Source organism: Pinus tabuliformis, chromosome J (genome assembly GCF_031772625.1).
Source record: "Pinus tabuliformis cultivar Carrire ecotype Pingquan chromosome J, CPIR1, whole genome shotgun sequence".
NCBI lineage: Eukaryota > Viridiplantae > Streptophyta > Pinopsida > Pinales > Pinaceae > Pinus > Pinus tabuliformis.
The window spans coordinates 399295838-399309752 of record NC_142295.1 but is presented as its reverse complement, the minus strand read 5'-3'; the positions used below and the strand labels follow the sequence as shown (position 1 = coordinate 399309752).

At 38.8% G+C, this 13915-nt stretch overlaps 1 protein-coding gene across 2 annotated transcripts in view; it reads left to right on the top strand.

Annotated features, from left to right (window-relative positions):
- LOC149227460 (U3 snoRNP-associated protein-like EMB2271) overlaps positions 1 to 13915 on the top strand; it is a 209421-nt gene that overhangs the window by 55204 nt on the left and 140302 nt on the right. For both annotated transcript variants that reach the window (XM_089377797.1, XM_089377796.1), the window contains exons 2-5: positions 5067 to 5424; positions 5512 to 5736; positions 6828 to 7089; positions 7424 to 7599. In XM_089377797.1, the coding sequence (XP_089233923.1) occupies positions 5067 to 5424; positions 5512 to 5736; positions 6828 to 7089; positions 7424 to 7599 (1021 nt within the window). The remainder of the gene's footprint in view (positions 1 to 5066; positions 5425 to 5511; positions 5737 to 6827; positions 7090 to 7423; positions 7600 to 13915) is intronic.

Genomic DNA, 13915 nt, shown 5'->3' with positions numbered 1-13915 from the left:
CTTGGGATACATATGAACTCATCCAAAATGTTGATGTAAGTTGTGGTATAGAGGATCTTGTCCAAAAGATTGATGTAACAGGTGATACAAATGAGATACTGCAAAAGTGTTAAAATTGGCAACTAGGGCTAAACTCCATGTGGGTTTACTTATTCATGGCAGCTGATATTTTTATTGGATTCCTCTCGTCAATAGGTGTAGGATTGATCTAAAGATCATCCGATTCTGATAAGTATTCATGGATATATGAATTTATTTGTGTTATGGGACAATTCGACAAGGTCAGCCAGCGACCAAATTGCTCCCTTTCATCCTCAACGTAGCACTATAAATAAAGGTGACTTTCAAGTCATTACACACACCTCTTGTGATCTCTTCCTCTCCACTTGTCTTTGGGTTTTGGTGGGAGGAGAGATCTTAAGATGATACGCTGCCCTAGAAGAAGCCCTAGACCCTAATGCTGTCATGGAGGAGACACAGCTTCTTATACGCTGTCAAGGAGAAGCCCTAGACGTGGAGCTGAAAGGGTTTTCTAAGGAGACCTACGCTGCCCTAAATTACAGTCCATAAAGCCAGCCTTAACGCTGGTATGGAGAAGCCACTTGATGCCCTAATACGCTGTCTAATACGCAGCAAGAAGAGGCACTTAACACAGTCATGAACACAGCTAAAGGGAGATCCACAAAAGCCCTAACCGCAGTCCTCTATACACAGCTAATCACAAGGCATAACGTAGACCCCAATACACTGTCCTATACGCAGCAAGAAGAGGGACTTCACTGTCCCTAACATAGTCATGGAAGGAGGTTAAATGCAGGCCTTATCTGCTGGCCTTATTCCACTCATACGCTGGAAAGAACACAGCTCTAACGCTGCCCTAAATGCGGTCATGGAATCACAGCAAGGATTGGGCAAAAACGCAGGTCTATGACTGACATCTAGATGCTGATTTAGGAGGGTCATATTATGCCCTAGCTGCAGAGAATAGGAGGGCTTATGACTGTATAATGGAGGCCTAAAAGACAGGCCCTAATGCTGTGTAAGAAGGTTCAATGCAGGCTTGAATAAGGACACCTATGTGCAGTCCTAAGGAAAGTCATACACGCTGTTACAGTGTCGGTATATACTACAGACTTGGGTATAGAATCTTGGTGACTAGGTGCAGTCACAGAAGGAGCTTAGACAGCATGGATTTGACAGTGGTGCAGCCTCAAGGATAGGCTGTTCAAGGGTCAAGATATTTGGGTGCTGTGTGTAGACCTATCTTGCTGCTGAGCTAGGCCGCAGGCCATAGCCAGCAGTATAGAACTTTAAGGGTTGCACTAATCAGTGGCAGTGCTGGAACCTCTCTTGGATCACTGCAGTCTTTGAGTTGTTGACTGTATCAAGGACTAACTTTAATACAACATGATGTAGGCAACATCAGTGATGTTGAGAACAGCTCAGTGATATTTGGGTGCAGCACCGAGACGATGAAGTACAGCATGATGGAGACAGCATGATGATGCATGCTGCAGCATGATGGGCATGGTAGTGAGGTACAGCATGATGATGAGGTGCAACATAATGATGAGATGCAGCACAGTGAGGTGCAGCATGGTGATGGAGTCACCTTGGAGGATCGGTCGAAGCAGTATGCCTTCACCTGAGTTCAAATCAGCTACCCCATATGTCATCTTCTTAGAGAAGATCTCTGCTCTTATTTTGATAAGTCAAAATGTTGACTTCTGATGTATATGTACCATCTCTCTCTCTGCTGAACTATTGAAGAATATAAGAAGAAATGATCAAGGGTTTCCCCACATTGGGGTTTGTCCCTGGCTGGCGCCACATCTTGTGCCCTCTTGTCTTGGCTTGTTTTGCTGCGATTTATGTTTATGTTCTATCTGCATTTTACTATCATGTTAAATGTGATTGCTAATCTGGAATTGATATTGAGCTAATATGGACAATTTGAAGTAAATTTGCTCTCAGCATAGAACATACCTAAAATTAACGCATATGTGACTGCTTGCAAGACCATCAACAGATGAAAGTATCTTTTATTCTACCGACGCGTCAATGGGAAAGACACTTAAAGAAGCTAAGTTTTAAGAAATCAGTAGAGGTATTGGAGGAAAACTGTTTGTGGTTATTCAATGGATAACATTATAAGGGTTACCATATGTGTTGGAGAAAAATTATTTGCGGTTAATGAAATTCTTTATTCAAATGTGCTTGAAATTTTATGGTGGCCACTTCCTGTTATTGTGATTGGTCTTTGCTATCTAGTATCAATTTATCAAGCGATTGAAATACCAAACGTAATGAACAGTCAAGAAAGCTGTCAAGGAATAACTAAGAAATATGTACGGGGAATGTCTTGAAATATATATTTGGATATATTTTCTATGAAACAGAATCGCACTGTATGTGATACCGAAGACAATGCAGTTTGTTGATGCTAATTGTGATACAAAAGACTTGATTGAGATAGAATCTTCCTATTGATTCATGAAAAAAACAATAGTTGAAGATAAGTTACGAGAAGAAGCAAAGAGTCATAGTAGCAACAACAGCAAAATGAATTTGAAGAAGTGAAAGAACAATATGAAGAGTTACAAAAGGAGTCATAGTAGCAACAACAGCAAAATGAATTTGAAGAAGTGAAAGAACAATATGAAGAGTTACAAAAGGATCTTTCGAAGATGTTTGTCAAACCCTGGAAAGAATTATCATTCAAGAGAAATCAACAGGGATTGGGATATGATAAAGGAAATAACTTTCATATCCAAACCAATTTAGTGTGAGTGCAGGATCTCCTGAACATGTTCAAAATCTTGATGATAAGTGCCATCATGTCAAAAAATTGGTCACATGGAGAGTCAATGTTTTGATCTCCATCCTTGTTTTTATTGTGGGAAGAGCAATCTCTTATCTGAAAATGTTGAAAGCATAAGCAGGTTAAGAAGACAATTCATTATGGATGGGTAAATTCCCAGAGATGGTATCAACAAGTAAAGAAAATGCATAAGTCTTACCATCTAGTCAAGACAAAGGTAAAAAAAGAAAAAAGAAGAAACGACAAAATTAAAAAGCTTTCAAACAATTATTCTAGATAATATTGGGCATGACGCAGATCTACTTCTATATGTTCACTGAAATTAAAACATGAATTGAAGTGGTACTCTCCAATCTCAAAGTGGGGAGCACATTGATAAAAAGAAACTCTCTATACACCCTAAGTGGGAGGGGGGAGGGAAAGTGGTTAGTGGTAAACTGAGACCACCACATTGCTCAAATAAAATTGGTTAGTGGTCATCCAAAATCACCACATTGTTCAAGTGAAAATGGGTAGTTGTAAACCAAAAACCACCAATATGAATGGAATTTGGTGAGTGGTCAACCAAAAATCACCAAATCAAGTGAAGATGGTTAGTGGTCAACCAACAAAACCACCACCTAAAGAATCCAAAGCTCAAGCTTGGGTCCCTTCAACTATGAATTGTTGAAGAACAAAAGAATCCAAAGCTCAAGCTTGGATCCCTTCAACGAACTTCTCACTTTGCATCCGACAAGGGGGAATGTCACATGCAACGATGATATTCAAGCTTCAAGTTTCAAAGTCTTATCACAATCAAAATTCAGTGGGCATTTAGAAATTCTAGCATAGCAGTTGGTCTCCTCAACAGGTAATCAACAATCATTTCAGTTATTAATTGGGAATGTTGAGACTGAGACATGTCAGCTGTTCATTTTCAAGTTTTAGATATTGGGAGTTTTTTAGGTATATTTTCATCGGAGCTTAGTTCAGCAGCTTTATATTGAATTGGATGCCAGTTATTGTTATCTTATTGTTATAATATTTTAGACTTGTGATTGAGGGGCGAATGTTAGACTGAGAGTCCCTAGACAATCACAAAGTCCATGGCCACATTGATATGAGTTGTTGCTTGTTGTCTTTGATGAGGTGTTATCATGATCCATTGATGAGTTTTCAGTGAGATATTGATCTAGAGTGGACCAAATTCATGTACCATAAATTCATATATGGATATCAATAAAATATTTTGAGGATGGCATAAAGCCTTTTCTGCCAGTTATTGTGTTGTGTGTCACTTTTGTTCAATTCTTAACACAACCTTTTGGTTTAGACTCTTGTTTTTGGAGCTGTTTCGGGCAACATGCCCTGACCTCAGAGGCTGCACTAAGTAACACATACTTCTTTTGGCTTAGGAAGAATTTATGTTGATACTGAAGAATTTTTACTTTCTGCCAAATTATAATTTCCAATTTTGATCTTATGCTTTCCTTCAATTTAATTTTGACCATAAAAGAACCATGACTTTCTCCAACATGCAAGGCATTAACAGTTATCTGGAAGACTACAGAAAAGTTACTTGGTTAGTTATACTAAAGTTGTGAATACCATGTATTTGTTACTGTAATACAGTTTAAAGAAAATAAAAAATAAAGATCTTTTTTAATTCATGCATATGTTTTTGTCAATAAACTAGGAAATCTTCTTTTCTGTGCTGGAATACATGCCATGATGTGGTCCAGGATTGCACACTCTCATTGTCTTGACTGTAGTTTATATGTGAATGTGATATCCATCTTTGTAAGACCTACATATTCAGGAGGAGAGCTTTGGTATCTGGAATAAGTTATCCAAGGAACATGCCGATCAATGAGTGGTCATGGTTTTTTTCATGTTGTAGTTGTGTTCAATGAAACTTTTCATGGTGATAAGTTATTGAGTTTTGAACCGTATTGCAGTCATCAGGAAATGTTTGATTTATTACTCAAAATTTGATGTTATTTTTGATGCTGTGGAATGTTGAATAAAACAGTTTCACTAGTTAGTCTTTTATGGGTTCTGAAACCCTGAGTAATGGAATGGTCACATATATTTTGAATTTGGAGAAATTGTCATAATTACAGTTTTAGTGAATAATGACCATGTGGAATTTTGAATTGCCCTCCAATCTTATGATAAAGTTTTAATTTTCTGAGTGAAATCCTTGTAATATATGAAATCCTGTGTCAGAATTTAACAAAGAGAGCTCATAGTTAATCTTCTGCAGAGTTGTGACACCATCAAAGCTGGTAGAATGTCGAGTTGTTAAAAGGCACAAGCAGTCTGTCACAACTGTGGCGCTAACAGAAGATGATTTGAGAGGATTTTCAGCATCAAAAGATGGCACTATTATTCACTGGGATGTTGAAACTGGTGCAAGTGAGAAATATGAATGGCCTAGCCAAGCAGTATCTGTTTCAAGTTCAAATGAAGTTCCTAAAACACAGAAAGGCAAAGGTTCAAAGAAACAGGGTAGCAAACATGTTTTATCAATGGCTGTCAGTTCTGATGGCCGTTATTTGGCAACTGGGGGTTTAGATCATTATGTTCATTTATGGGATACTCGAACACGTAAACATATTCAGGTACTACTATTCTGCATGCCATTCCTGGGTACATGTGGTGTCTCTAGGCAGCAAAATTGCTCATGTTTTATGTTTCATTTATTTCAGGCTTTTCGGGGTCATAGAGGAGCTGTGTCTTGTTTAGCTTTTCGTCAAGGCACACAGCAACTTATATCAGGATCTTTTGATCGTACAATCAAGTTGTGGAGTGCAGAGGATAGGGCCTATATGGACACTCTTTATGGTCACCAAAGTGAAATCCTTGCAGTTGATTGTTTGAGAAAAGAACGAGTTCTGTCTGTTGGACGTGATCACACTTTGCGACTATGGAAGGTGTGATATGTTTTAAACCACATACACTGTGTAAAATATCCTATTTTAATGAATAGTTAATGGTTGATGCTGATTAAGAAAATTATATGTATGAGCAGTGAGCAGATTAGGTCTGACTTGTGAGATTATCATATTTCTCTTTGAGATAGTAAATAATTTATAATTTTTGAATATATCTGTCTGCTGTATATATCAAATGAAAAACAGAATAATTAATCTGATCTACTTTTTGCACTGAGAGTAGCGAGGTGCTCTACAGCCTAGTATGGGGGAGATGTTGTCATGTAACATTATGTTCTGTTAACATAAAAAAAACTAAATAGAACATAAATTAATATGTACATACATATGTATGTGACAAGGTCAAAAAAGTTAAACCAATGAGACCCATCTTAAATCTGGATCTATCAAGCACTGAGAGGGACCAACTTTCTTGAGATGTAATTTTTTTTTTTGGTTCTGTTTTTTAATCATTTAATAGGAAAGAACATGAGATGGAAACAACTGATAAAAAAATTGACACCTCAAGAAATTTGATCTCTCTTGTTGCTTGATAGATCTGGGTTTAAGGTGGATGATTGATATAGAATCTTTGAATGGTTAAAGTGTCGAACTTACTAGACATATTCTCCCAATTTTATGGAGTATTCAGTGAGTGGGTATATTTTTGCAAAGTGAGGGTAATGATTCCCAAGTTTATTTGGTACACATCCCACCCATTCAATAAGGCTTTTGATATCTTCTTTAAAGTCTACACTGAACGGTAGTCCATCTCTTGTACTTGCAGGTTTATATATCACTACGAGTTTACTTATGCTAAAAAATGTTAGAATATGCATGACTGTTTTTTATTTTTAAATTAGTCACATGAGAGGATTGCATGCGTGCATAAAAAGCGAGAATAAAAGGATAAGATGGAAGGAAAGTATGCATTCCTCAGATCCTGGTTTTAGAATAAACTCTTTTTCTACCTATATTTATCTGTGGGTGCCTTCTGATTCCATCTTGGTTTCTTGTTTGTATTTGTAGATTTTCCCTGATTCCTTGCTTTACATTTATAAATTATAATTACTGCGTTGTGACTTTTGTAGGTCCCTGAGGAGACACAGTTGGTCTTCAGAGGGCATGCGGCATCTTTAGAATGTTGCTGTTTCATCAATAATGAAGACTTCCTCTCTGGCTCTGATGATGGAAGCATTGAGCTTTGGAGTATGTTGAGAAAGAAGCCAGTTTTTATGGCAAAAAATGCACATGGGCATGCTACTGTAGAAAATATTTCAGAAGATACGAGTACTAGGGAAGAGCCAGATGAGGAAGCGACAGCAAGACAATTACCGAATGGAAATAGTATTGGTATGTTATTCATGCTGTATGTGTTATGCTGGGATTTTATTCTTTGTTGTTGTCTGGTATGTTTAGGAAGGGGAGGCATTTTCCCTACAAGTACACTTACTGAAACATGAAAGAATTGCTAGGAGAGCAGTCCTTTGTGCATGAACATTTGAGTTTTGAGTATCCTGACTTCGATAATGAAGTTTGGATGTAAGAGGGCTAAAAACTCATCTTTTCATAATTTGAATCAAAATACGAGTCTTATTATCTTACTTGTTTTGTTTTTTAAGGACCTTAAAATACTTGGTGTTTACTATATTGATTGGATGCTAAAAAAGATGGCTCATTTATACAGCGAATGGTATCACAAATCAAATGGGAATCACCCCTTCCGTAGAGTCATGGGTTGGAGCTGTGGCAGTGTGCAGAGGAACCGATCTTGCTGCATCAGGAGCTGGTAATGGGGTGGTACGGTTATGGGCTGTTGAAAATAGCAGTAAAACCCTTAGAGCTCTACATGACATTCCTCTGGTAAGACATAGAGACACTTCCAGGGCCCTCCTTTTCTAATTCAGTGATGGATGAAAACCAATGTTTAATGCAGATGTAAACAATAAATACAAGCATGCTTTTATATGCTAATTATTATCCTAAATGCTAATTAAATATTAGACACTGAAGAAATGATCTTGCATTGTATAATTGTTTCTGACATGACAAATATTTCTTTCCTATTGAAATTTACCATTTAAATCTTTTCCTTCAACTGAATACAAAGACAGGATCAGTATCATCAGAGACCACTTACATTTTGTTTTGTATGAGTTAGTTAGTTCTTGCCTGCACTTTTAGGGTGTAAATTTAGCTTCTACAATGGTTGACAAAACCACCCTAAATATTATGAAAGTGTTCAACTACAATTTAAGAGTACTAAATGATAATCCTGTAATGGTCCCTATTCAATCAGCTGTAGTAGCTAGATTACTTACCAAAGACATTGATGACAGAGGGGAGTAAGTGCAATCATTGATGTTCTCTTCAAATATAAGAAATGTTAAATGTTAACCTACTTTTGTATGGTTTTATGGTTTTTTAACAATGTCATTTTGTAATAAGATATCTTAATGATATTGTTGTTATAACTACCATTGAAAACAATTATGATTGAATTCTAAGATGCTTTAATATAGTGAATCTGTAAATATGGTATACATGTATGTTGTTTCTAGGAATGAAGCTTATCAAACAAAGATAAAACACATTAATAAGGCACTTCTATATATTTCTTATCAGAGCATAGCCTATTTGCAACAATGTGGAAAAATTCGAAGTCGGGATTAAATCGACAAGGGTCCAAAAATTGAAAAAGTCGTGAAAGTCGGGAGTTTTTTTAAGAAGTCGGAAAAATTAAAAAATAACAAAAATACTCATTTTAAAAAAAATCCCGACTTTTTCAATAAAATCCCGATTTTTTCAAAAATAAAATAAAAAATCGTTAAAGAAACTACATCATTCACGATTTTTTGGAAAAAATCCCGATTTAATCCCGACTTTTTCGATTTAATCTCGACTTTTTCAACTGGGAAAAAATGGGCAAAAAATTGGCCGATTTAATCGGCCAGCCAAAAAAAATCGCGTTTTGGGGATTTAATCCCAATTTTTTCCCGACGTTTTCCACAACTTTGCAATCTCTTGCGGAGTTGGAAAACATTTTTCATAGAATATTACCTAGCAAAAACGGCCATGGCCCATCATCATGTATATTTTCATTTGTGTAAATATTGTTTGTTTAAGAAATCCAGATGCGATGATTGAGAAAACTGATTACTCAGAAGTTTTGTGAAGTTAAAATGGAAACAGTCCCATTAAAGCAGATCTATAATGCAATAATCACGTTAAAGTGAGAAGGCATCTCACCCGAACCGTGTTGCCCTAGGGAAGTCTCATTAAACAAGAGCCTGTGATTGCCCAACAAGTGGAACCAAAAAAAGAATGTTAGCCATCTAAAGGTTCAGATAGTGGCCCTAAGAATGATGCTTATTCTCAAACTGAATAAGAAACATGAGTACCTCCCTTACAGGAAGAGGGACTAAATAAAGGGGAATAGATATCATTGGGACGGACATGCCTAACATTCAATACTTTCCTTCTGTTGAAAAGTAGTGAGTGAAGGTCTTCTTTGACTTGTGCCTAAGTCAAAGAGACCTCAACGAGTTCTTCTTTAGCATGCTCGAGTTCCTAAAAATTAGGACGAGTTAGTAAGCAGCTAGACTTATGCGTGGGAGTGGAAGGCTCAGTTTGGTGTCTTCTAGTGCGAGTTATCTTTGGGAAAAGACAAGCCAGTGAGTCTCAAGTTCTAAATTGAGGCAGGAGGAGTTACATGAGTCGGTTAGACTCAGTTAACTCATCAATCACCAGTTTGAGTTGCAAAAATAGAACTTGCCAGAATTAGCCAATTCAATTTGCTTATAAGGAGAACCAATGCAGAATTTGTATTATTACTCTTGAGCAGGAGTTTGTGTGTGGAGCTTGTGAGAGAACCGAGTGAAGGAGAGGCTTGTGCAAGTTTGATGGAAGGAAATTTTTCCTTGTGGAATGTGCTAGAGTTTAGGAGGAGATTCCTAGGAAATAGGAGCTCTTCCTGCGCTAGGAAATAGGAGCTAATTCCTCAACTAGCGCAAGGAAATCAGAGCTCAGCTAGGCAAGGAAAGGAGGGAGAAAAGATCGTAATTCTTGCAAGGGTTTCAAGCTTAGAACAAGCAGGGAAGACAAGAGCGTTTTCTATTGAAACAAGACTGTATTGTAAGAGAGCTATCGCTCAAAATTTCTATCAAGAAAATTCTCAATCAAGCAGAGGGTTTTACTTGTTGGGTTCCCTAGAAAAATGTTGTGTTTTTCTATTGTGAGACTGTTTTATTTTTGTTCTATTCCATCGCAAATAAGTAGAGAAATTCTCTGTCTTTATGAATAGAAACTATTTTTCAGAATTGTTCATTGAAGCAGTTCAGAGTTTCAAGGAAATTCTATATGGTATAAGAGTTGTGAACAAAATAAATATGAGCACTAATGAGATCGGTTTCTTGTTGGAAGAACATAGATCAGAATTTTGAAGAGCACTTCCTTGGACTTGGAAAATGACGTACCAAGGACTGAGAGCTGATCATTGTTTAGAGGGAGCATCAAACTTCATCTCTTGGAAAGGGAGGATCATGATTGTGTTGGAGGATAATGGGGTGGGAGATTTTATCAAGCAGGCGATAGCACCACCTCAAGATCCCCAACAATTGGCCCAACATACTAAGAATGATGTCAAGGCTAGGAGGATTATTCTAGAAGGGGTCAAAGATCATATAGTTCCTCATATCCATGAGAAGAAGACAACATATGAGATGTTTGATGCCATCTTAAAATTATATCAGAGTACCAATGATACTAGGAAGCTTGCTCTTAAGGAGAAGCTAAGGAGTATCTAGATGAAACAAGGAGAGCCCATTGCCACATATCTTACTAGGTTCACTCAGGTTCGAGATGAACTAGGTGGTGTGGGTGAAGTTGTATCTGATCATGACCTTATGAGTTTTGCCTTCGACTTCACAAGTCTTGGCAAGGGTTCCAAGATGTTGTTAGTGGGAGAGAGAACTTTCCCAATTGGGAAAGGTTTTGGATTGATTGCATACAATAAGAGATCCGGTAGGAACCAGAGAAGGGAGATTAGTTAAGACCGAGGACGAGGAAAATTTTGCTCTTGCAGGAAAAGCCAAGGGCAGGAAAGGCAAAGGGAAGGGCGAGTCCAGTCAGAAGGGTGACAAGAAGAAGGATCTGAGCAAGATCAAGTGCTTCCATTGTCATGAGTTTGGGCACTGTGCTACCAAGTGTCCAAAGCGAAAGAAAGGATCTTGTAAGGATTAGTTTGAGAAAGACTTCTCATTCATAGCTTGCATGGCAATCTTAGTAGGCAGTAGCACATGGTATATTGATTCAAGAGCTTCTTTCCATATGACCTAGAATAGGGAGTATTTCATCCAACTAGAGGAGGACATGCAGGTTTGTATTGAGCTTGGAGATAATGGCAAGTATGAGATCAAGGCAGTTGGTACTGTTAGCTGTGAGAGGGAGCCTGGGAACTCTCTCCATCTTAGAGATGTTCTCTATGTTCTAGGGCTGAGGAAGAACCTGGTTTCAGTAGCAACCCATGAGGACAAGGGATATGTTGTCATCTTCAGCATAGGTAAGGTGTACCTCAAGCACCTAACTTCTAGATCTGTTAAGCAGATAGGTGTGAGGAAGAGGAACCTGTACAAGTTGCAGGTTGAGACTTGTGCAACCCTAAGCAACAAGGCAAGTGGTGAGCATATCAAAGATATTGGAGAACTATGGCACAAGCACATGGGTCACTTGCGTCATGGGGCGCTAAAGACTCTTTAGTAGATATCCACAGGATTACTAACATGCAGCTTTCACAAGAATGGAGTGTGCAAGGGATGCACGCTTGGCATGTATGCCAAGACTTCTTTTTAGGGCCGAGACAACAGAGTCGAAGGTATTTTGGAGCTGGTGCATTTAGATGTGTGTGGACCCTTCTCTTCTCCGTCTCTTATGAGATAAGTATTATGTTACTTTCGTTGATGATTATTCTCGTAAAACTTGGATATTATTTATGAAGTAGAAAGATGAATTTTTGACCAAGTTCTTAGATTTTAAGGTCTTGGTAGAAAACCAAATAGGGAAAAAGATCAAGTCAATGAAAAGTGACAATGGGGGAGAATATGTCTCCAATGCATTCAAGAAGTGGTGTGCAAAAGAGGGCATTAGGAGGGAATGGGGTGGCTGAGAGGAAGAATTGTATAGCATTGTTGGAGTAGCCAAGGCCATGTTGCATGATTAGGGACTGCTTATGTTCTTGTGGGCAGAGGCATGCGACATTGCAGTATTTCTGTAGAACAAGATTCCACACAAGGTGGACGAGTTACACTAGAGGAGGCATTCACTGGCAAGAAGCTTGATGTTTTACACTTTCGTACCTTTGGCACTAACGTTTACTGCCATGTGTCCAAAGATAGAACGAAGAAGCTGGAGACCACAACAGAAAAGGGTATTTTGTGGGATACAATGAGACAACTTAGGGATACAAGGTGTATCTACCAAGACTCAAAAAGACAATTTTGAGGTGGGATGTGAGGTTTGAGGTGGATAGATCTTTGAGGGAGTCCTTGCAGTGAGAGCAAACAACAATACTTCAGATGGAGGAACTACTCGCTCCTAAGGAGGAACCTAAGGCAAGATCATAGACAAAGACTTAGACAGGTGGCAAGAGGTTCACACAACAGGATGCAGAGCAAGATGCTGAGGAGAAGAGACTAGGACAAGAGTAGGAAACTACTTAGTTGGAGACTCTTGGCATAGGAAGGAAGAGAGCCAAGTGGGCTGACTGGTTGATTTCGGAGGCCCAGGAGCATGTTGAAGCTCCTAACACTATGTTCAAGCAGAGCAAGCAACCACAGAGGTACACAGGTTATATGGCACCGATGACAGAATTGGTGGACACTAAGCCTTCTTCTTACAAGGAGACAACTTCATAGCAGGTTTGGCAGGATGCCATGGTGGAGGAATATTCCTCCATCGTGAAGAAAGATGTCTGGGAGATTGTGCCACGACCCGAGGGAAAATTAGTGATAGGATCGAGATGGGTGTACAAGGTGAAGCATGGAGCAGATGGGAGTGTGGACAAGTTCAAGGCCAGGTTTGTGGTCAAGGGATTCTCATAGATTGAGGGCATAAACTATGATGAGACCTTTGCCCCAGTAACACAGGATTCATCCATCAAGTTGAGATGGGTGTACAAAGTGAAGCATGGAATAGATGGGAGTATGGACAAGTTCAAGGCGAAGTTTGTGGCCAAGGGATTCTCACAAATTGAGGGCATAGACTATGATGAGACCTTTGCCCCAGTAGCATGGTATTCATCCATCAAGTCTATTCTGGCACTTGCAACATAGGTGGGGTGGAACATCCACTAGATGGACATGAAGACAACATTCCTCAATGGAGTGGTTGAGGAGGAGATTTATATGGAGTAATTAGAGTGGTTTGAGCATTTCAACAGAGACAAATATGTTTGCAGGTTAAAGATAACTCTTTATGGGTGCAAGAAGGCTCCAAGAGCATGGTACACTCGTATTGATAGCTACCTTCGAGGATTGGGCTTCACTAAGAGTGATGCGGATGCCAACCTATACTACATCATGGTTGGTGGGATTCCACTCATTCTAATGCTCTATTTTGATGACGTTATATTGACTAGAGCAGACAACTTGATCCAGTATTGCAAGGAGGACCTTGCAAGGGAGTTTGAGATGAAGGATATAGGGCTTATGCACTGTTTCCTTTGCTTGGAGGTTTGGCAGGGTGATGGTGAGATCTTCGTGGGACATGGGAATTACACTACAAAGATTCTCCGAAGATTTCATATGCAGGATTGCAGGGCCATGGCCACGCCTCTAGTCACAAACTAGAGGAAGATGGATGCTAACACAATAGAGCTAGTGGATGCTACATTATATAGACAACTCATAGGGTCATTGATGTACTTGGTCAACGCACGACCTAATATTTGTTTTGCAGTGAACCAACTGAGTTAGTCCATGGTGGAGTTGACCAGAGTTCACTGGGTTGCTGCAAAACATGTGTAGAGATTTCTTAGAGGCACAACAAATTATGATTGTGGTACAAATAGGTTGATGGAGTGAGGCTTGAGGGCTTCACAGATGCAAATTGGGCAGGGAGTTCAGCATTGGGTCAACAACTATTTATTGGTACAACAGGAAATAGAGATCAATTGCACTCAGTT